Below are 22,853 nucleotides of genomic sequence, written 5' to 3' on the forward strand. Positions count from 1 at the left end.
CTCCAGAACTGACCCGCGAAACGGACCCGTATCGGGGTCCAGATGCACTCAGGAACGGATCCGCTACGAAGGCGGATCACGGATCCGCCGTGGCTCCGCGCTGCATCCGCTCCGCATCCGCGATTAAAGCCTCACCTCCACGGCGGGTCCTTTTGGGACCCGCAAATTGATACATACATCCACCGCGGACCCGCAGCAGACTCATAAAGGCACGCATATAACAATTGTGATAGCCATTGGTAATTTGCCCCGCGTTATACTCGCTGTGGCAAATGTACTGGTTATTTGTTACCCTACTTATGACTGGCAACCTCGAGTCCGGGGGTACGGGGAGGGGATACACTGTTCTAAAGTATTTTGAAAGTGATTGCAGTACCAGTTTTGGCCAGTTTTCGCCACAATCCTACATACCGTTCCTTTAATTAATTGTTAGCGCTTTATAATACCACGTGCTTATTAACTTGGAACAGTGCATAACAAGCCGTTAACAATGCATAACTAACAGCTTGTTAACAGTTATTCCCCGTCAATAACTGCTTGTAAGCAGCTTATAAGCATATTTTTTAAGTTTACAAGCAGCTTGTTAACTGTTAAAAAGCAGCTTGTAAGCGCTAATAAGTTGATTTTAAGTTACTTACAAGCATATTATAAAGAGTTAACAAGCACCTTGTTAAGTGTTAAAAAGCAACTTGTAAGTAACTTAAAAACAGCTTATAAGTGCTAACAAGCTGCTTTTTAACAGTTAACAAGCAGATTTGCAGAGCCTGGATCTAAAGCGGAGACTACCTCCTATACTTTCACTACCTCAAACATTTATCCCTATATTTCACATGGCTCGTCTCTGAAAGTCACTTTCAAAAATCCAACTAGGATTTGGACCCAGGTCTCCCACATCTGAGTCTCAGTAGTTACCAAGCTATATACAGATGAAATAACTGTAACAGAAAATCAATATACTACTACTGTACTACTACTACTAGTACTACTAATAATAATAATAATAATAACAACAACAATTTTAGTTAGTTAGTTAGAGTTTTAAACATGCTGTAGTGACACCACTGATTAAAAAGCCCGGTTTAGACCCATCAGTACTTTCAAATTTTAGGCCAATCTCCAAACTCCCTTTCCTCTCTAAGATTCTGGAGAAAATTGTGTACTTCCAGTTGAAGTCTTTCTTAGATGAACACAACATTCTTGAGATCTTCCAGTCTGGGTTTAAAACCCACCACAGTACTGAGTCAGCACTGTTGAGAGTTTTTAATGATGTTCTTTTAGCCACCGACTCTGGTCACTGTGTTGTTTTGGTTCTGTTGGACCTAACAGCTGCCTTCGGCACAGTGGACCATCAGATCCTCCTGTCTCGCCTGGAGAACTGGGTGGGCATTCGTGGTCATGCCCTAGATTGGTTTAGGTCCTACCTAACCCAAAGAAGTTTTTGTGTCCATGTTGGAACAGCTGAGTCCAGTGTAGCGCCCCTTAGCTCAGGAGTGCCCCAAGGCTCTATTCTTGGCCCACTTCTGTTTTCCCTCTACTTGGATCCTCTTGGATCCATTCTAAGAAAACATGACATTGCATTCCACTTTTATGCTGATGATAGCCAAATGTATATGCCCCTCCGTCAAACAGACAACTACTCTGCAAATCAACTGCTAGAGTGCTTGGCAGAAATCAAAGCATGGCTGGTCGTAAATTTCTTGCACTTGAACAGTAACAAGACCGAGGTCATGCTGTTTGGGCCTAGTGATGCCTCCAAGGTCCATGCTGATTTGGGGCCTTTAAATCAGCATTTAACACAGACAGTAACTAACCTCGGTGTACGAGTTGACAGTGATCTGAAACTGGATGCACAGATTAAAACAGTGGTTAAGTCCAGTTTCTTCCAACTGAGACAACTGGCCAAAGTAAGATAATTTCTTTCTCTCCACCACTTCGAGATTTTAATCCATGTTTTTATCACAACTCGTTTAGACTACTGCAATGCACTTTATGTTGGGCTTAGCCAGACGTCACTGTCTTGACTACAGCTCATTCAAAACGCTGCTGCTCGACTTTTAACTGGTACCAAAAACACATTACCCCAATTTTAGCAGAAATTCATTGTCTCCCTGTCCGTTTCCAGATTGATTTTAAAATTCTTTTATTTGTATTCAAATGTATCCACGGCCTCGCTCCTCAGTATCTGTCCGAACTGCTCCAGCCGTACACTCCCTCAAGCTCTCTTAGGTCGGCAGATCAGTCACTGTTGGTTGTCCCAAAGACAAAGAGGAAGAAGAGAGGTGACCGGGCCTTTGCACTTGCTGGCCCCAAACTGTGGAACAACTTGCCATTGCACATCAGACAGGCCGACTGTCTTCCTCATTTTAAATCCTCCCTTAAAACACATTTTTTCTCTTTGGCTTTTAGCTCAGCATGAGATGTTAGTTCTTATTGTTTACGTGGTTTGATTGTTTTTTGTTTTAAACCCTGTTTTAATTTTTCTTTGTGTTTTTATATTCTCGTGTCTGTGTACAGCACTTTGGCCAACCTCGTTGTTTTTAAAGTGCTTTATAAATAAAGATTGATTGATTGATAATAATAATAATAACAAATAATATAATACACTTTCTCAAGCGTCTCTGCCCTAGGCTTAAGAAGGATTGCATTAACAATCGATTTATTGCAATTTATTCATTTTACTGGCAATGAATGACCAGATGATTTCAAAATGGTTATTGTTTTATTGTACAAAACAAATTAACAGGTAACATTACCATAGATATAACAACTAAACAAACCAATTCAACCCCCCCCCCCCCCCCCCCCCCACACACACACACACACACACACACACACACTCTGACGAGTGCAAACACACACACCAGGGCAGTTACCCACAGAACAGAACATGCCAGAAAATGCCTCCTGCTTAGACAGCTGTGTCATATCAATTTGCCTAAGCCGTAGGCCCTGTGAAAATCTACATCAACAGTAGTACATAAATGAATAATTAATTGTGTTGTTCTATTGTTCAAGTTCAAGTTCATGTCGGAAAATGATAAGTCAGTCAAAGTCAATTTATAATCAAAGTTCCCTTTGTCAATTTCACAGTAGCCAAATGAGTTGCGTGGATGAAATAGTACAACCTAATAGACTACTGAAGTAGCCCACCCTGGCTCCACCTCAGCATTGTTTATGGGAAAATAACATAGTGTAGCAATTTCCCCCCAAAAATCAACTATACATGAGTCTGTTTACACTTGTCATTAGAATGTGTCTTGAGCTATCCGATCACAAATGGCTCATTCTAAGTGTAGTGCTAAACAATCACCAAGACGCATTGGAATCCGATAAATCAAACCACCATTTAATTACACAAACAATTAGCCTACTGTATGTCTGAACTGGATCTAGGCCTTATGAGTGGCAGTATTATTGATGGTGAACAGTCAAGAGCGCAGTGAATTCTCGCATGACATGAAGTTGTGCCGACACGTCGGGTAGGCCTAGGCTATCCATTTGCACACAGCCTATGAATGAGGGACTGTCGCATTGCGTAGCGCCATGGGATATAAGTTTAGAATAGACTAGGCTACTTTATAGCCTATCAATAACTTGTTCACAGTGGCGTTATTTTCTAGTTTATCTGTTTCCTGTGTCCAGAGCCCGTTTCTCTCGCAGGCGACTTCACTTCCTCAAGCTCCACTCGCGGCATTATTTAAGATGTAGCTGCTCCAGTGAGTCTGCGACTCTGCGTGAGTACTGAGTAGCGAGAGAACTGTGAGTAGGCTACTCTACGGAGTATCGTGACAGAGAAAGGGAACGATGGCCGGCCAGCCGGGGGTCTTTGGTAGAAGAAGAGAAGACATTTCGAAAAACTTTAAATACATCAAAGTGGAAAATAAAACCGAATGTCTTGTGGTGAAAGAAAGGGAGAAGTGCTGCAAATAGTAAATAAATAGTAAAATAAATATGTTGTAAATTCAAATCAGCGTCTTCCGTGTCTGGAATGGATGTATTCTTGAGTCTATAAGGTAACAATAATATAATAAGAACCTTGTTTGAAATAGGTTTGGCTAAAAGAAAATTTTGGTTTTGTCTATAAGGTACTTATACTATATTGACTGGGTTAAACAGAATTTCATTACTAAAAAGAGACAAAAATACAATTTTCATTGACTAAAAGTAGACTAAATGTCATCAGTTTTCATTGACTAAAACTAGACGAAAATGTCATCAGTTTTCGTCGACTAAAACTAGACGAAAATAGTCATGGATAATTCTGACTAAAATAAGACTAAAATGCTCAGACTTTTAGTTGACTGAAACTTGACTAGACTAAAAGAGTATGAACATGACTAAAACTAATAAAAACTAAAATGACAGCTTGACACAAAGACTAGACTAAAACTAAAATTAAAACAGGCCGCCAAAAACAACACTAGTGCTCAGCTGGGACGCATGTGAACATAGGTGTAAACACATCTGCGTCTCGGCAGACCACTTGTGATCGGCTAGCTCAAGACACATTCTAATAAGTGTAAACAGGCTGTAGGCCTAAAAGTAGGACCTACAGTTTTTGAAAAATACTATAAATTGCTACCTACCAGATATAATGGTCATTGGTTCTCCATTTTTTTAGGGTCATTTTTTTGTGGCAGATGCTGCATTTAATTTTTCTCCTAAGGAGATGCTTTTTTTTTTGAAGCCATTTGATCAGCTTCAGGCTTTTTTTCTCGGAATTACCGCCGCCATATATGAGCTTATTCAACCTTCTTGGTATGGACATCTTCACTGTGGATGGTTGGATGCACAGCAAGGCTTTGGCTATTGTTTTCCCGCAGCTCTGCTTTGACACGTAAACCTGCTTAGTCATTGGCTAGATTTTGAACATGCATCCGTTGAATCAGCCAGCCAGATTCAACACTGCTAGAGCGGAGCATGACATTTAGTAGCTGCTACACCTAGTTCCCCCCCTGCAACATGTCAGGTAGTAAACGCACACGAACCCGACCTGCTGCCCTTGCAAACTTTGTGACAAAAACCAACTCAAAGAAAAAAACTTTGAAAAGGAAGCAAATGGAAGAAAATGAGGCGGGTGGTGCCACTGGTAAGTCTGTTTTAGCTAATGTTTTTCACTAGCCTACCCACATTAACACAGAAGCTAGTAGCTAGGCCTAATGTTCCTTGTGTACCGTACATTTTTAAACTCAAAAAACGGTCAAGTTACTCGTGCTATTTATGGTGATGCAACTTTGAAATGGGTAAATTCAGCGCTATCTCACACGCGCTACATTTGGATTTTGTTTTTTCACTCAGCACTACATTTGCTGTGTTTGTCTTACTTAGCTTGTTACATTTGGCCGTGTGGTAGCTTTTGTGCATTGAAGCTTCCTTTATGGCAGTCTTAGCTCACTACAGTTGTCAAGTAGCCCAACACTGGTTATTGGCTAAATTGATACTGAAATAATTTGCCAGCCAGCGTGACTAGCGCAGTCACTCCTCATTTTTCTCATGACACTACTTATCGTGCATGTATATCTTTCAAGTTTGGGGTCACCTGCTCATTTCTCCATTGAACTCCAGTCTGATGAAATGATGGTCTTGAATGCTCTATGAAAATCACTTAAGATGTGCTCAAGAAGCATGGGAACATTCTAGTTTTTAATGAAAACCATTTCAATCGTCTAATTAGAAATGATTAAGAGAATTCCAAGAGTGCCATATTCTGTGTAGACACAATAGAAGTTGGCTGTTTAAAAGAGCCTAAAATGAGCACCATGATGCATTGTTTTCTCTTGTGAAGTCTAGCACACTAAGTATGATTGCAATACAAGGCTTTGTTTTAAAAATGTTTATTTCTTTAGAAATGTATAATGAAGTTCAATGGAGAAATGAGGAGGTGACCCCTAATGCTTGAACAGTAGTGTGTGTACACATACACACACACTGTTGAAAGTTGTTTTATGACATGCCAGCTTTCACTAGGTTACTGCTAACTACATTCTGTATGTTAAAGACTCTTTCCTCTTGTTTCTTTTTAGTTGTACCAGATAGTCCTCCTGCGACCATGTCTACAACAGATGGAAACAGCTTTGTGTCTCCAACTGCAGCAATGAGTGCCAAGAAAATGCGTGAGGAGCTGAAGCTGGTCAAACAGAAGGTAGAACAGCAGGAGGAGATGATCCTAGAACTTTCAAAGGAAATGGATTCGCTCAAGGATCAATTGTCTGAATGTAAGTAATACACACACTGCCATATGTTAAAGGTGCTCTAAGTGATGCCACACGTTTTTTAGGCTAAAACATTTTTTGTCACTTACAGCAAACATCACCTCACCATCTGCTAGCTGCCTGTGTCCTGAATACACTGTAAAAAAAAAACACAATCTCTGTGGACAGCCCAGTCTCCAAAAGCGGCAACAAAAACAACCTGGGCAAACGTAGCCCATAAAAACATAACAAACTGTTCCAGCAAATCACAGACGAGATGCTCGTATAGGAGAGTTTCAATTGTACGGGAGGGAGGGGGAGGAAGTAACAAGCTAGCTCTCTGTTTTGTTTGAATGTCAACAGAAGTGACGTTACCCAGCATCGCTTAGAGCACCTTTAAAGCACAAGTTCTATTTTTAGACATTAAACGGGCTGTAAATTGATCCATAGCCCTGTTGTTCAAGGTCACCACATGCAGCCCATAGGAAAAAGAATGAGAACATTTGGGAAAGCATAGGCATACACACCAAGTTATCCATACCCAGTCACAGTTAAAACAGTACATAAATACTGTACATGCATGCATACATGCATACATACATAAAGTAGAGTCAATTGCCCAGTAGATATGTACTTATTATAAAGGAATGTTCCCAGAACTTGTGATTGTCAGATATATTACCCTGGACAGGTTATTCAGGGGATGAATAATGGACCTAATTAGCTCTGCCCAGAAAATGGAGGAGCAACAAGGTGTTGAATACATAGTACTGTACGTACTAAAGTGTATATTTCTGTATTTTCTTTGTTCAGCAGCCAGAAATGCTACTGTGGACTACATGGACGACCATGCTGGAAGACCTGCATCCAGCTGTGATTCCTCAGAGTCTTGGGACTCAAGTTCCTACACCTCTGACAACTCTGACTCAGCTGATAAGAAGAAAAAGAAGCGTATCCCCCCTGTGCATAATGCAAATGCTTTTGTTGTGGAGGTGAAGGATTAACAACAGGCAAAAACGATCTCCAAAGAATATATCTACTAACAAGGTAATGTTTCAAATTATCGTGAGATTTGGCGGGACGCCACTTTTGGAAGTTGCATGGCTGGTTTTCTCAGTAGGGACTCACTAGGTCTATGCTGTATAGCTATGCTAGGTGAACGATTCGCCTATTACAAGTTCGTTTACCATCAAATTGGCTTCATAAAGGTGAAAACCTTGCATAGTGTACCTTTAATCCTTCTGAACAGACGTTGGGAAGTCAGTGAAGTAGGCTGTAACTGTATAAAAGGTGACAGGTTCTTTGTGCTGTATCCATTGGGTTTACATGAGCTAAAATTCCGTTGGACAGGAATGTGATTCCTAACGATAGCTGACGTCACACTAGCCATGCCCATAGCAGCATAACTAAGGTATGGGTGAAAGGTAGTCAGCACCAGCTCAGATATAGTCAGTGGTCACCATGGCACACATGACTGGGGCGCCGCGCCAGTCACGCAAGGACACAGCAGAGGTGATCCATTCCAATAAAAAACACAGAGGTTTAAGTTCCACACTGCACCCTACCTAACTACAAGAAGCTCTAAGGAGAAATGTTTTAATTCTAGATTTAAAAAAAAAATAGGGAGCGCTAATAAATGACTTGTGTTCTGCTTACTTTTCTCAGCGCGTGGGCCAGAGGAGGTCGTAAAGAGGTACAAACGTGTACTAAACCTGTACACCACAAAAGGATACAGCTCCATCATTCCGGTGGGGGTGGACAGAAACACAGTTGTCAATAATGCTGCGATAGCAGAGTTGTACATTGCCTTGCGCGAAGATTACAACAGCCTGCTCCGAAACCCCGAGAGAAAAATAGGAGAGTTCTCCAAAAGATGTGAACAAGTCATTGAAAATGCTCCGGAACTAGCATTAAAAATCCTAGACATGAAAAAGGAGAGGAAACTCCTCCCTATTAAAATGAAACAATGATTTTTTATTTTTTAAAGAATGATTCTTTAAAAAAGAAGAATGACAATAAAACAATAACCATTTTGAAATCATCTGGTCATTCATTGCCAGTAAAATGAATAAATTGTAATTAATAGATTCTTCTTAACATCCTTCTTAAGCCTAGGGCAGAGACGCTTGAGAAAGTGTATTATATTATTTGTAATTATTATTATTGTTGTTATTATTATTATTATTATTAGTAGTAGTAGTAGTAGTAGTACAGTAGTAGTATATTGATTTTCTGTTATTTCATCTGTATATAGCTTGGTAACTACTGAGACTCAGATGTGGGAGACCTGGGTTCAAATCCTAGTTGGAGCAGTACTTTTGAAAGTGACTTTCAGACACGGGCCATGTGAAATATAGGGATAAATGTTTGAGGTAGTGAAAGTAAGCACTTATAAACTGCTTTTAAGTTACTTACAAGTTGCTTTTTAACACTTAACAAGCTGCTTGTTAACTCTTTATAATATGCTTGTAAGTATATAGTGTAACTTAAAATAAACTTATTAGTGCTTACAAGCTGCTTTTTAACAGTTAACAAGCTGCTTGTTAACAGTTAGTGACGGGGAATAACTGTTAACAAGCTGTTTAGTTATACATTGTTAACGGCTTATTATGCACTGTTCCGAGTTAATAAGCACATGGTATTATAAAGCGTTACCGATTAAAAAAACAAAAAGTAATAATTGAGTTTAATAATATCTTTACCACATGAAGGAGTCCATTGTCATGCGTGTTAAAAACTACAAACAGTGAGTTTTGAACAATATTTACTATTATTTTACATTTGCTCAAAATGTGTCCCACATATTCGTCACCACCGTCAGATATTTCTAAAAAGCAATAAAGTCAGGTCACTACATGGTCAACTACATTCTTGAGGAACACATTTTTAAATCTTCAGCTCTTTTGCATGCTTCCAGATCACTCAAGCTCCTGTAAGTTTGCTATTTTCTCTTAAATTTGTTCAAACTTTTGGGAACTGCTACTGTCGCAACCATAACATGTCAACACCATCACATTTGTATTAAAAATATTAGATTAGATTATGACATAAATGTATACTTTTTAGGAAGAGGTCTGAAGTAGCTAGCAACAGCTTTATAGGCCCTGTCCAACTGAGAAACGCTAACAAACCTACGGTCATGAGATATGACGATTGACCTACATCTCCCTACATCTAAATGAACTAACTAAACGCTGCTGGCTTTTATGGCCCTCTCAGCAGCTAACCAAACAAAGAAATACCGCTACCAACCAACATGAAGACATCAGATACCTGGCCTAGTCAACAGCAGTGTGCAACATGTCATTGGGATTTTCAGGTGGGCCCCTCCCTTCACAGATGTTTCATTAAGTTAGGCCCACGACACCTCGAGAAGGCTTAACAGTGAATTCCAGCATTCTGGAGTCACCCCCCTCCATGCTGCAAGTTAACCTAGTCCTTTTATGCAGCAATCAGAGCAAACAATCAAATGTACCTGAAACATTGATGCAGACTGAATCACGACATACACAAATCTACTGTGGTTCGCCCCATTGATGATGATATTGCTTAATTGAACTTTATTTTTCCAAACTTAAAACTCTTTTTATCCAAATACTCAAGAATCAGTGAAATTACATTTAATTCATTGGGACACACAGCAGTAAACATTCTATATAGTAATAGCACAGAATTGCATGACTAGTAGTAGATAGGAAATTAGAGGGCAAGAGCTCTGTGCCAGAGAAAAGAAAGTGGAGGATGAGAGAGAGGAGAGAGAAGAAAGAAGGAGGACATGTGTTTGGTGCATCGTCCCCCAGCAGCCTAGGCCTATAGCAGCATAACTAAGGGATGGTTTAGTCCAGCCCTAACTATCAGATTGATTAAAAAGGAAAGTCTTAAGCCTGACCTTAAAAATAGAGTGAGTGTCTGCCTCCTGAGCCCAAACTGGGAGCTGGTTCCACAGGAGAGGAGCCTGATAGCTGAAAGCTCTACCTCCCATTCTACTTTTTGAAATTCTAGGAACCACAAGTAGGCCTGCACTTTCAGACTGAAGTGATCTGTTGGAATGATATGGTACAATGAGGTCTTTAAGATACGATGGAGCTAGGCCTTTAAGGGCCTTCTATGTAAGGAAGAGGATTTTAAATTCTATTCTAGACTTTAAAGGGAGCCAATGAAGAGTAATATGATCTCTCTTGCTAATTCCTGTCAATGCTCTTGCTGAGGCTTTTTAAAGAGCTATATGGATAGCCAGACAGTAATGAATTACAGTAATCCAGTCTGGACGACACCAATGCATGAACTAGTTTTTCAGCATCTAGTCAAGTCTTAAATTCTTACGTCCATTTACCGCTTCATTCGCATTTCGTTCAATGCGTCGGTGGCACTCACAGTTAGTTCCGTGTGTTCTGTGTAGTACTTTATTAAATATAACTATTAGCAGTACGCCGAAATTAAACTACAAATGAGAAACACCATTTTCATTAGTTTAATATTTAGTACCCCAAAATTTAGACAATAACAAGGATAGCCCCAAATAACAAAAATTGACAATGTCAGTAGCAGGTGTTTCCACCATTTGCCGCAATGACAGCTTGACAGCGATGTCTCATGCTCCTCACTAGCCTCATGATGATGTTCTGAGGCAATGCGTTCCACTCTTCCACAAGTGCTACACGCAGTTCTGCCAGGTCAGGTGGGGGTGGGGTACGATCATCCAGTCTCTGCTTCAGCTGGTCCCAGACGTGCTCTATGGGGTTCAGCTCAGGGGACATTGCTGGCCATACCATATGAGGCACTCTGACTTCCTGAAGTCGAGCTGTGACAATTCTGGCACGATGTGGTGGAGCACTATCATCCATGAACAGAAAGTTGAGGGTGTGCTGGTGGAATTGGGGGATGATGATGGGTTCTATGATGTCTCTGAGGTAAGAATGTGCAGTGACTGAGCCATCTACAATAACCAAATCTGTTTTGCGCTGACTGGTGATGCCTGCCCAGACTGTTGCACCTCCTGTACCAAAGGGAACTGGGGACCATGTTGACCTCGGCGTCTCGCCTTCTCCAGCAACGCTGACGACCATCATTTCTGTGCAAGTTGACCCGACACTCATCAGTGAACAGGACGGTAGACCACTGCTGCATTATCCAGGTCACATGATCTTGTGCCCACTGCAAATGTTCACGGTGGTGTCTTGGTGTCAGTGGAATCACCTGCAACGGTCGTCTGGCATTCAAGTCAAAGCGGTGGAGTCGGTTGCGAATGGTTTGTCTGGAAACCCTAGTACCCCTCACATCTCGTAAACGGGCATGCAGCTGTGTGGCAGTTGCATAACAATGTCTGAGAGCATAGGTCCTTAGATACTGATCATCTTTGCAGTCTGTCACTCATGGGGCTCCACTCCTGGGTCTGTCACAAACTCTGCCAGTAGTCTGCTGATGACACTTTGAGACACTCCAAGTTCACAAGCAACATCTTACTGCCTGCCACCGACCTGAAGATGCAGTATGGCCAGGTGTCGCTGCTCGTCCGTTAAGTGACGTCGTGTGTTCATGGCTGTTTGAATGATGAACTTGGAATGACAATACCAGCTTTTTATACCTACAGAATGTTGAAACTGATGCCACATTGAAAAGGGTTGTCTTTCAGTATTTTTTGGTATTGGCCCCAAATGTAAGGCACACTGTACACAGTGAGACCATTACGTGGAAAACACAAAATGAGGTGTGTTTGTCACCCCAATACAATTGCCTCCCTATCCCAAAAATCTCTGAAGTGAAACAAACACCGTATGTATGACATCCACTGAGTCTCTAACAATATCCCTAACTTATTGTGAGTAGTATATGATCTGTTTAAAGTGTGCAGTAAATTCTGGCGGCCTGAAATCACTACTGGCTCTATTCATTTTTCCTCAGTTTTCCTGCCAATATGGCGGTGTCAACAGAAAAAGTCACGTGACGCCGTGAGTTCTATAGCGGTCTACAGCGATGTGTTTCAAAGCCATTTAATTCCATTGAAATACATTACAAAACTATGCATGGCACATGGGATGGAGGAAGTTGGGACATGTCTCAATGCATGTTAAATCACATCTAGAGAATAACTGATAGTTGAATGACAATACATTTTGTTATTTTGGGTCTCTGATTTTCTTTAAATTGTCCAGCTAGTTTGAGATCTGACTCAAATTAACCTACAATTCTTAAATTTAACCTACAGTATAATGGTCTTAAAAAAGTCTTCAATTCCACTTGCTCAAACCTTCAGAAACCATGAGATCCGCATTAACAGAAGGACAAAGTCAGACTGCTCATTTTAATACATGTCTGATTACATGTTATCTACATATTTTATTCAGACTGGAGAGCTGCAGGTTGACAGAGATCAGCTGTGATTCTCTGGTCTCAGCTCTGAAGTCCAATCCCTCCCATCTGAAACATCTGGACCTGAGTAACAACAACTTGAAGGATTCAGATGTGAAGCAGCTTTGTGATCTTGTGGCGAGTCCAGACTGTAGACTGGAGACTCTGAGGTCAGACTCCATGTTTTCTTTGGGTGCTGAGATGAATGTGATGGTAAAGTTGTGGTGACTCTAAGCTGCAGACATCAGGCTGATATTCTACTGTACACACTGAGGATCTTCATAAAGTCTGATTTCTTCTTCTGTGGTTTAGTCCATTGACTGTAGCAGAGCCATGTTGAGATTTCAAACCTTTATAGAAGAAATAAAATCCTCCATTGGATGATTGACTCTGAAACTCTGACACTATTGATTTCCTTAAAGTCTGTCCGACTTTTAAGACAGAACTAAAATAATTTCCACTTTATGATAACTAGACACTATGAAGAATTAGTAAAGCATTAAATGTTTATTCCTAATTCATAATAATCTCTAGAAACTGTTTAATAATTATATTTTTCAAACTTTACTAATGATTAGTTCACCTTTATAAATTAAATATTAAAGTGTTTACAAACCAGTTATATATATAGGAGTTATCAGTGGTTCATAGGAACATTTAGAAAGTGTCAGTAAATGATGAATAAACTATTTAAATGTACATTTATTCATTTTATTATTTACACATGTACTATATTATAATATTTACCGAGTGTGTTAATAGCTGTTTTAGAAACCTGTAATTCATGATTAATTCAGGTCGTTATTAAATATTTAGAGGCTGTTAATGAACTATTTGCGTGAGTTAATCTAAAGTGAGGTCTATCTATGACTAGCCCTCATACCTGATATGGACAAAAGTGTCCTTTTCAGGTGTTTTTTGATTACTCAGTGTTGGTTATGCTTGGTGCTATGATATTTGGTAAAGGTGTGTATTTTTGAACAAATTTTGATATTTCAAAAACAAATCTCATAATACTCTATTTATACACTGTGTAACCTAAATAGTTACATTGTTACCAGTAACAAAAGTGTCCTCTTTTAAAATGCCATAAAAATAGCATATGTTAATATTTTTTTCAGTTTTTTTTACATAAATCTTTTAATCTACTTCAGTCCTAATCATGAATACCAAATGTTTGATTATTTTCAATATTTTAACCCTTTATATGCCAGTGTTTATGATGGCATGAAAAATTTATTGTAAAAAAGATGAAATATTAAATATTTTCAATAATCTGAATGTAAAGGGGATTTTTCTTGGGCGGATTATTAGAGCCTTGGATATGTCAATGAACAGTAGCAAGATTGATTTTGATGGATTTTTAGTTTTTTTGTAGTGTCAGATTTACAAAAATAGTTACGTTGTTACCACTAAGGGACAAAAGTGTCCTCTTCAAAACTGCCATAAAAATGGCATATGTTAATATTTTTTTCTGCTTTTCTTTACACAGATCTTTTAATCTACTTCAGTCCTAATCATAAATACCAAATATTTGATTATTTTCAATATACACTTTATACACTTTATATGCCAGTGTTTGTGATGGCATCACAATGCATTTTGCAAATGTATTTTCCACAGTGGGCGGCACAGTGGAGAGGTGGTTAGCACTGATGCCTCACAGCAAGAAGGTCACCGGTTCGAATCCATGGGCCGGCTGGCCTTTCTGTGTGGAGTTTGCATGTTCTCCCTGTGTCTGCGTGGGTTCTCTCCGGGTACTCCGGCTTCCTCCCACCATCCAAAGACATGCTCATTAGGTTAATTGGTGATTCTAAATTGGCCGTAGGTGTGCATGTGAGTGTGAATGGTTGTCTGTCTCTCTGTGTGGCCCTGCGATGGACTGGCGACCTGTCCAGGGTGTTCCCCTGCCTCTCGCCCGATGACAGCTGGGATAGGCTCCAGCAGACCCCCGTGACCCTTAACAGGACTAAACGGGTATAGAAGATGAATGAATGAATGAATTTTCCACAGTTGCTGTGATTTGCAGCTCCCAAGTTTCTTATGATATAAAAGTGATGTTATTGGTCATGAGGAGAAAGGGATCTGTGTGTGTGTATGTTCAAGATTCAAAGAGTTTATTTGCATGTGCTCAGTGTAGAAACATGTACAGTGAAATTCTTCGTCGCCCGCCCAAATGTCTACCAATATAAAACAATCTTACAAATGGAATATAAAAAGATACATATAATCCAAAAATATAAGATAACTAGTGCAAATATCGTATCGAGTGAAGGTAGGAGGGAGCAGGAGATCGACAGGCGGATCGGAGCAGCATCTGCAGTGATGCGGATACTTAACCGGTCGGTCGTGGTGATGAGAGAGCTAAGCCGAAAGGCGAAGCTCTCAATTTACCGGTCGATCTACGTTCCAACCCTCACCTATGGTCACGAACTTTGGGTAATGACCGAAAGAACAAGATCGTGAATACAAGCGGCCGAAATGAGTTTCATTCGCAGGGTGGCCAGGCTCAGCCTTAGACATACTGGAGGAGCTCAGAGTAGAGCTGCTGCTCCTCCACATCGAGCGGAGTCAGTTGAAGTGGCTAGGGCATCTGGTAAGGATGCCTCCCGGACGCCTCCTGGGAGAGGTGTTTCGGGCATGTCCCACCGGTAGGAGACCTCGGGGCCGATCCAGGACACGATGGAGGGATTATATCTCTCGTTTGGCCTGGGAATGCCTGGGGGTTCCTCCAGAGGAGCTGGTGTAAGTGGCTGGGAAGAGGGCTGTCTGGGCTTCCCTGCTGAGGCTGCTGCCCCCGCGACCCGGACCCGGATAAGCAGGAGAAGACGAAGCGCAAATATTGATGTGCAAATGGGAATGAAAACAATGTACTGAAAAAATGTACATAGAAGCTGAAAGGTGAACATAGCATGAAGTAGTCCATGATTTTAGTCTGTGATTGTAGACTCCTGTCATCTCTTGAGGAGTCTGATGGCAGTGGGGAGGAAGAACAGTCTCGAGGTCGTATATTTCACAGTCCTGTATCTCCTTCCTGAAGGTAGGAGTGTGAACAGTCTGTGTTGGGGGCGGGTGGGTTACTTAGTTATGGAGGCAGCTCTCCTGCAGACTCTATGCTTGTAGATATTCTGCAGAGAGGGCAGTAGAGTCCTGGTGATCCTCTCTGCAGGCATTTGGGGTCCATGGCCGTAGTGCTGCCATACCACACAGCGATGCAGTGTGTGTCTAATTGAAGCGTTTGGTCTATAACATTTATCCTTTTGCTTCAAAGACGCACAGATGCAGGTGCAAAGTACAAAACTGAACGTTCATTGGATTTTAATGGGAGTTGTTTGTACACAGCACCAAAAACAATACTAATACTACTAATAATAATCCATCAAAATCAATCTTGCTACTGTTCATTGACATATCCAAAGCTCTAATAATCCCCCTAAGAAAAATCCACTTTGCATTCAGATTATTGAAAATATTTATTTTTTTGTGTGTTTTTGGCATTTTTGAAGAGGACACTTTTGTCCCTTAGTAGTAAAAACATAACTATTTTAAAATCAGGTATGAGGGCTACTGAAGCTTTGATTAAGGAGATTTAAAGGTTCAGTTACACCACCATCTAAAGTCATTACTTTATTAGCTTTTTATTTATTATTTCTGAAAATAAGTTGATCTACCCAACTGAAGAAGATCATTAATTATTCAGCACTATGACAAATGTTCTTTTATATCAGACTGTAGAGGTTTAGTTTAGTTTGACTTCAGTTAGGTTTTCTGGAAGTTTACAGAAATGTTATTTTATGAGATTACAGAAGTTTCTTCATTTTATATCAAGTGTACAGTCGAAATAAATATTTCTGTTTTGTATCACTCTGTGTTGTTGTTCTGTTCAAGCAGGAACTTTTGTAAACATCTTTTATTCTTTATTCAGACTGGAGGACTCCAGTGTGTCAGAGATCATCTGTAATTCTGTGTTCTCGGCTCTGAAGTCCAACCCCTCCCATCTGAAACATCTGGACCTGAGAGGAAACGACATGAAGGATTCAGATGTGAAGCATCTTCTTGATCTTGTGGAGAATTCAGACTATAAGCTGGAGACTTTCAGGTCAGACTCCATGTTTTCTTTATGTGCTGAGATGAATATGATGGTAAAGTTGTGGTGACTCTAAACTGCAGACATCAGGCCGATAGTCTACTGATCCACACTGAGGATCTTCATAAAGTCTGTTTTCTCCTTCTGTGGTTTAGTCCATTGACTGTAGCAGAGCCATGTTGAGCTCCAAATTTAAAACCTTCATAGAAGAAGAAAAATCCTCCGCTGGATGTTTGACTCGGAAACTCTAACACTCTTGATTTCCACCTTAAAGTTTTTCAAATTAAAAGCACGCCAGCAGGTAACAATTGCTTTATATTATATATTTTATATAGTGATTTATTTTATAAAATGGTAAAACATCTTGATACCACTCTCTCAGAGTTCAAGGTGATGTCTTCAAATGTCTTTGTTTGTCTCTGAACACACAAATTCAAGAAGGAACTTTCTAAACTTTTATTCTTTATTCAGATTCTGGAACATGAGTTTGTCAGAGATCAGCTGTTATTCTCTGGTCTCAGCTCTGAAGTCCAACCCCTCCCATCTGAAAGAACTGGACCTGTGTCTCAAGAACCTGAAGGATTCAGATGTGAAGCATCTCTGTGGTTTTCTGGAGAGTCCAGGCTGTAGACTGGAGACTCTGCTGTGAGTTCACTGTCTGTTACTGTTGTAGATCTGATATGTTTAATCACCAACTGAATCTAATTCATGTTCATCCAAAACTTTCCTCCATAAATCTGTAAATGTCCTTTAGTTCAAGACGAGTGTTTGTATCAGAAACTGTAGAAAATGTCCACTGTTAGTTGTTAAAGTCAATGAAGCTTAAAGGCTGTTAGGACACAGTAATGTTGAGCTGCACATTTAAAACCTGAATACATCTGATTGAATTATTCATCATTTAATCTACATCTTTTATTCTTTATTCAGACTGATGAACTGCAGTTTGTCAGAGATCAGCTGTGATTATCTGGTCTCAGCTCTGAAGTCCAACCCCTCCCATCTGAAACATCTGCGCCTGGATAACAACAACCTGAATGATTCAGATGTGAAGCAGCTTCTTGATCTTAAGGAGAGTCCAGACTATAAACTGGAGACTCTGAAGTGAGTAGAAGGTTCCAGTCAGTCCATGCTGCTTTCATCAGTATTGTCCTAAACACAGTTAGTATCAAAGATCCAGTGTTTCCTGTAAACCTGCAGCTTCTCAGTGAAGCTGTGAGAGGAGAATGGAGACAGGCTTCAGGATTGGACAGAAAGACAGAGAGAGAGAGACAACAGTCAGCCAATCAGATGAGCCAGAAGCTTGTTGTGATCATGTGTTTGAGTTGATGTGAAGACGACTGTTGTTGTTGTGTTGATGTGTCCAGGAAATAAAGCTGGATTCCAGCTGACAGCCTTCCAAGATGTATAGAGACAGTGGTGGTCATTCATCAGATCTAATCAACAACTGATCACAGCTCTGAGATCAGTCTGACTGAAGCCTGCACATCACAGAACCAGCATTACATTTAGTAACCATGAGCAGAGTCATCACATGTGTCATTAGTTTGATCAGATCTCTTCAATGACAGCCTCTCTATCACTCTATCACATCACTAAAGTGTTGGTGCAGTAATGAAGCGTTCAGGACTCTCAGCAGTTTATTAGTGAAATCTGCAGAGGAAACAGACTTGATGCTGATGTTCTGAAGTCTCTGCAGGTCTGTGTGTGTTCACTCCAACACGTTAACATGAAGCTGAAAGGAAGCTGGCTGAGCTCCACAGCTGCTCCACTGCTGCTCTGAACAGGACTGAAGTCCCTGCTGCTCTTTCTACTGGATGTGATGATGAAGGGAGATTCTGGAAACACTCCTTTACCTCCTCTCTTCTTTCTCCTCCTCTCTACAGGTGGAAGAGGGCATGGTGATAAATGGGATGGTGCGTGAGGTGAGAGGATGAGCTTTGTCCTGATGATCCAGAGGATGAACCAGCAGCAGCTTGTGTGGACAGAGACTCTGACTATAATATAATATTTACTCTGAGTCACAGACTGTATATATTATTATAATTAACTGCAGTTGATCTAGTGACCGCTAGAGGCTCCAAAGCGCGCTAATCCCCATAGACCTCCATGTTATTACCGTAAATCCTCTAATAGAGGCCTGTATTCAATTACTGGCCGGGTCTCCAATATTGGCCGGTCTCGCTGTCAGCGGAGGTAAATAAAGGCCGGTCTCTAATAGCGGCCGGGGGGCTATTATTAGAACCATCGTTTTTCTGGGCAGGCCTCAGCCTCACCATTATGCTTGATCCGTGGTGCAACGGATCACCATTGATCCGTGATCCGTTCGGATCAATGTCTTCGGTTCGGAACACACGTGATCCGCGGGATGATTTATAAAAAAAATAAATAAAAAAAAATTGTGCGCATGTTAAGTCCACACACAGCGTAGTCATGGCGAGCGGAGGAACGCTCGCCACGGGATTTAAATGACGTCCCGCGAACTGTACAATAATGAACTTGTTGTAGAGGCTGGCGCAAGTGATGAGGAGAATACAGGGAAAGATGAAGAGGAGGAGGAAACTGAGGAGGACGAGGAGTAAATTTTAATTATTTTTTTTTTGCTTTTTTTGTTTACAATGCACTACCGGTATGTTTGCTACGTTTTTGTTACCATATTTCTACACTGGAATTTAGCCTGAATTACCGGTATTTGTTGTTGTTAATGTTCTACCATGTTATGTAGCCACTGTACGTTTTCAATAAAGTAGTATTTTATAGGTTCAAATAGACACAAAATCTTGTTTTTATTCATTCTACTGGTAGTTCGTTTTGCTCAAACAGAAATAGAGGCCTGCCTCTAATTCTGGCCTCCTTCCAATAAAGGCCGGGGCCGCGATGCGCTTGAGTCAAATAAAGGCCCGGGCCTCTATTAGAGGATTTACGGTATATTAAACTGTTAAAATGTTTACAGCCTGGTACAAACAACGGTTTTAGTCTCAATAGTTTATTTCACTATTCAAATCAAATCAAGTTTATTTATATGGCACTTTTCATACCTTTTAAAAGCAATACAAAGTAAAAACAGCAAAAACAGAACAGAAAATCCAACCCCCCCCCCCCCCCCCACACACACACACACACACACACCCCACCCCCAACCCCCACCCCCAACACACATACACACACCCACACACACACCCCGCACAAGAGAGACATGGCCAGGCACCGAGACCTGGAGCAAGGAGAAAGCCACCTTTGGGGCCCAACCACACCAAGAGGGCCTCCAGCCCACGACTTCAGGGAGCACTGCCATAGAGAGACAGCCCCGACCCGGGTCGACAGGAGGCCCCACACCAAGGTGCAAAGCCCTCCAGCCACCAGGGCCAGAGCCGCCCATAGGACAGCACCCCCGTCAGTAGACCAGCAGCAACTCCCAGTGTGGTCGGCCCCCATGAGGAAACACTGGGGCTAAAAGCCAAGGACTAAAACTGTAAAATAGGACAAAATGACCAATGTAGATAAAATGCTTTTCAGCTCATAAAATTAAAACATGTATTTGTAACATATAATTAAAAAATAAAAATGGAAAAGAAAATGATAAAAAGTCTGATAAAAACTAGTAAAAGCTAAAAATTACTAAAAACTGAGGGACTAGAACTAAAACTGTAAAATGGGATAAAAATGTACAATATAGATAAAAACATGTAGCTAAAGCATATAGTTAAAATGTAAAAGTCTGATTAAAAGGAGGAAGATAATAATTTAGAGAGTCAATTAAAAGCCTGATTGAAAAGGTGGGTCTTGAGCCTCTTTTTAAAAACATCAACAGTCTCTGAGGCCCTGAGGTTCTCCGGCAGGCTGTTCCACAATCGGGGACCATAATAACTAAAAGCCGCCTCCCCGTGTGTTTTGGATCTAACTTTTGGCATGGTTAAAAGGCCAGTGCCGGAGGACCTCAGGGTCCGCGAGGGTTGATATGATAAAAGTAAGTCAGATAAATAAGAAGGCCCAAGACTGTTAAGACACTTAAAAACAAGTAAAAGAACCTTGAAATCAATCCTGAAGCGCACGGGAAGCCAATGCAGCGATTTTAAAACAGGTGTAATGTGCTCCCGCCCTCTGGTCCTCGTCAGCACTCGTGCAGCTGAGTTCTGTAATAGCTGGAGATTAGAGATACTTTTTTTGGGAAGACCAGAGAGCAGGGCATTACAATAATCTAAACGACAAGAGATAAAAGCATGCATCAGTACCTCCGTGCTGGCCTGAGAGAGAAATGGGCGAACTCTGACTATATTCTTAAGATGGTAAAAACCAATCTTTGTTATGTTTTTGATATGTGGGATAAATCCCAAGTTTTTTACAATTTGAGATGGTTTAAAATCTTGTAATTTTGTTAAAAGTTTCTCTCTCTGGCCTTCAGGACCAATGACTAAAACCTCTGTTTTGTCCTGGTTGAGCTGCAGGAAATTCGCTGTCATCCATGACTTGATATCTAAAATGCAATTAAAAAGGGCATCAATAGGCCCTGTGTCATCAGGAGACACGGCCACATACAGTTGTGTATCGTCAGCATAACTATGAAAGCTGATGCCGTGCCTCCTGATGACATCCCCAAGGGGAATCATGTATGGATTAAAAAGAATTGGACCTAAAATTGACCCCTGGGGAACCCCACACTTGATCTCATGGGTTCTTGAGTGTTACGTGCCAGACGGGGGCAGTGTGTTTTTCTTGGTTTTTTTCTGTCTCCCTCTCTCCCCCTCCCCTATGTGTTCAGGTGATTACTGGTGAGGCTGCAAGTGATTCCACCTGGGATGTCTGTCAGAGCCTGCTGATTGGGTGGTTGATCCAACTGCCACCACAGGACCTCCTTCATAAGGCTCCAGCTACAGGCTCCTCGCTCTTGACTTCCGCTGCACATGATTTGCTGCTGCATGCTAGTTGCTAGATTGCTTGTAGTTTGTTTTGAGAACCACATGGTTCTATGTCTGCCCTTAGCTTGTTGCTCGGCTCGATCGGTCTTTTGTTTTCTGTCCTACCGTGGCATTGAGACGTGTGGACCCTTTCTGTTTGATTTATTTCAGTTGTGGTGGAAGGTGCGGACCAGAGGTAAGATTGGGGTACCCTTTACACTCCACCACGTAGGATTCCTTTGTTATACACACTAGGATTATTGGTTGGTGCCACCTGTGTAGTTCTGATAACGTTCTTTTACTAGAAAAGATAGTTAGGCCCTTTTTGTTTGTTCTTTTCTATATGGCAGAGTGTTAGCCAGGCCTAGTTTTGTTTTATTGCTTTCATTTATTTGGCACAACCACGTGGTCCAAATCTTCCCCACTGTTTTTGTTTTTGAGGAGATTTTTGTTTAGTCATCTTTTGTATTTCAATAAATATTGTTAAACTTTTGTTACACCTGACTCCAGCATTGGTTGTATTGTGTTTGTCCCTGATTTTCCCCTGGACACACCTAGGGACGTAACATTGAGGAACATGTATCCATACTCACAAAAAAGTGGCGATCTGTGAGGTATGAGATGAACCAGTTGAAAACAGTACCAGAGAGGCCGACCAGGTTCTTCAATCTTAATAAGATGTGATGGTCTACTGTATCAAAGGCGGCGGTTAGATCCAGTAGTACCAAGACTGTAAGTTTATGTTTATCCAAATTGAACCTGATATCATTTAAAATTTTTAAAAGGGCTGTCTCAGTACTGTGGTTGTCCTAAAACCAGACTGATGCCTCTCTAAAATATTGTTTGACTTTAAAAAATAATTTAATTGGTTAAAAACCAGTTTTTCTAAAATTTTACTTAAAAATGGTAAGTTGGATACAGGCAGGTTGTGGGGTTTACCTGGGAGAAAACTCGACCAAGTGTCCTTGCATCAACCAGGGCAAAACTCTCCAGTGTTTCCTCAGGTAAAATCGAAGATCCAGGTGTGGCGACAGTTAAAATCTGTTGAGATAAAAGCCTGGATCTGATATCATCAATTTTACTTCTGAAGTGGTCTGCAAAGTCCTCACAGAGGGTATCTGATATTGTTTTGTGGGACCTGTTAAAATTACTGTTTGTTAAAAGGTCTATTGTGGAGAAAAGGAATTTAGGATTGTTTTTGTGGTCGGAAATGAGTTTTTTGAAATGAGAAATTCTTGCCTGCTTGATTGTGTTATTGTAGATTTTGAGTTTTTGGTGTAAGATTTCATAGTGAACCGTTAGTTTAGATTTTCTCCATCTTCTTTCAGCACTCCT

The 22,853-nt window shown here is 40.8% G+C and overlaps 1 protein-coding gene across 3 annotated transcripts in view; it reads left to right on the forward strand.

Moving 5' to 3' along the window:
• LOC311509911 (uncharacterized protein) overlaps positions 1-22,072 on the forward strand; it is a 66,311-nt gene extending 44,239 nt beyond the window's left edge. The window contains exons 13-17 of one of the 3 annotated variants that reach the window (XM_084575350.1): positions 12,536-12,709; positions 16,465-16,638; positions 17,098-17,271; positions 17,554-17,727; positions 18,510-22,072. In XM_084575350.1, coding sequence (XP_084431476.1) covers positions 12,536-12,709; positions 16,465-16,638; positions 17,098-17,271; positions 17,554-17,727; positions 18,510-18,528 — 715 coding nt within the window. In that variant the 3' untranslated portion in view covers positions 18,529-22,072. Of the gene's footprint in view, positions 1-6,023; positions 6,216-7,004; positions 7,239-7,856; positions 8,087-12,535; positions 12,710-16,464; positions 16,928-17,097; positions 17,272-17,553; positions 17,728-18,509 lie in introns of those variants that run through there. The other 2 variants (XR_014699875.1, XR_014699876.1) reach the window with 2 other exon arrangements.
• The last annotated feature ends 781 nt before the right edge of the window (positions 22,073-22,853 follow it).

The sequence above is a fragment of the Chelon labrosus genome, assembly GCF_963514085.1.
Source record: "Chelon labrosus genome assembly, contig: SCAFFOLD_31, whole genome shotgun sequence".
Taxonomy (NCBI): Eukaryota; Metazoa; Chordata; class Actinopteri; order Mugiliformes; family Mugilidae; genus Chelon; species Chelon labrosus.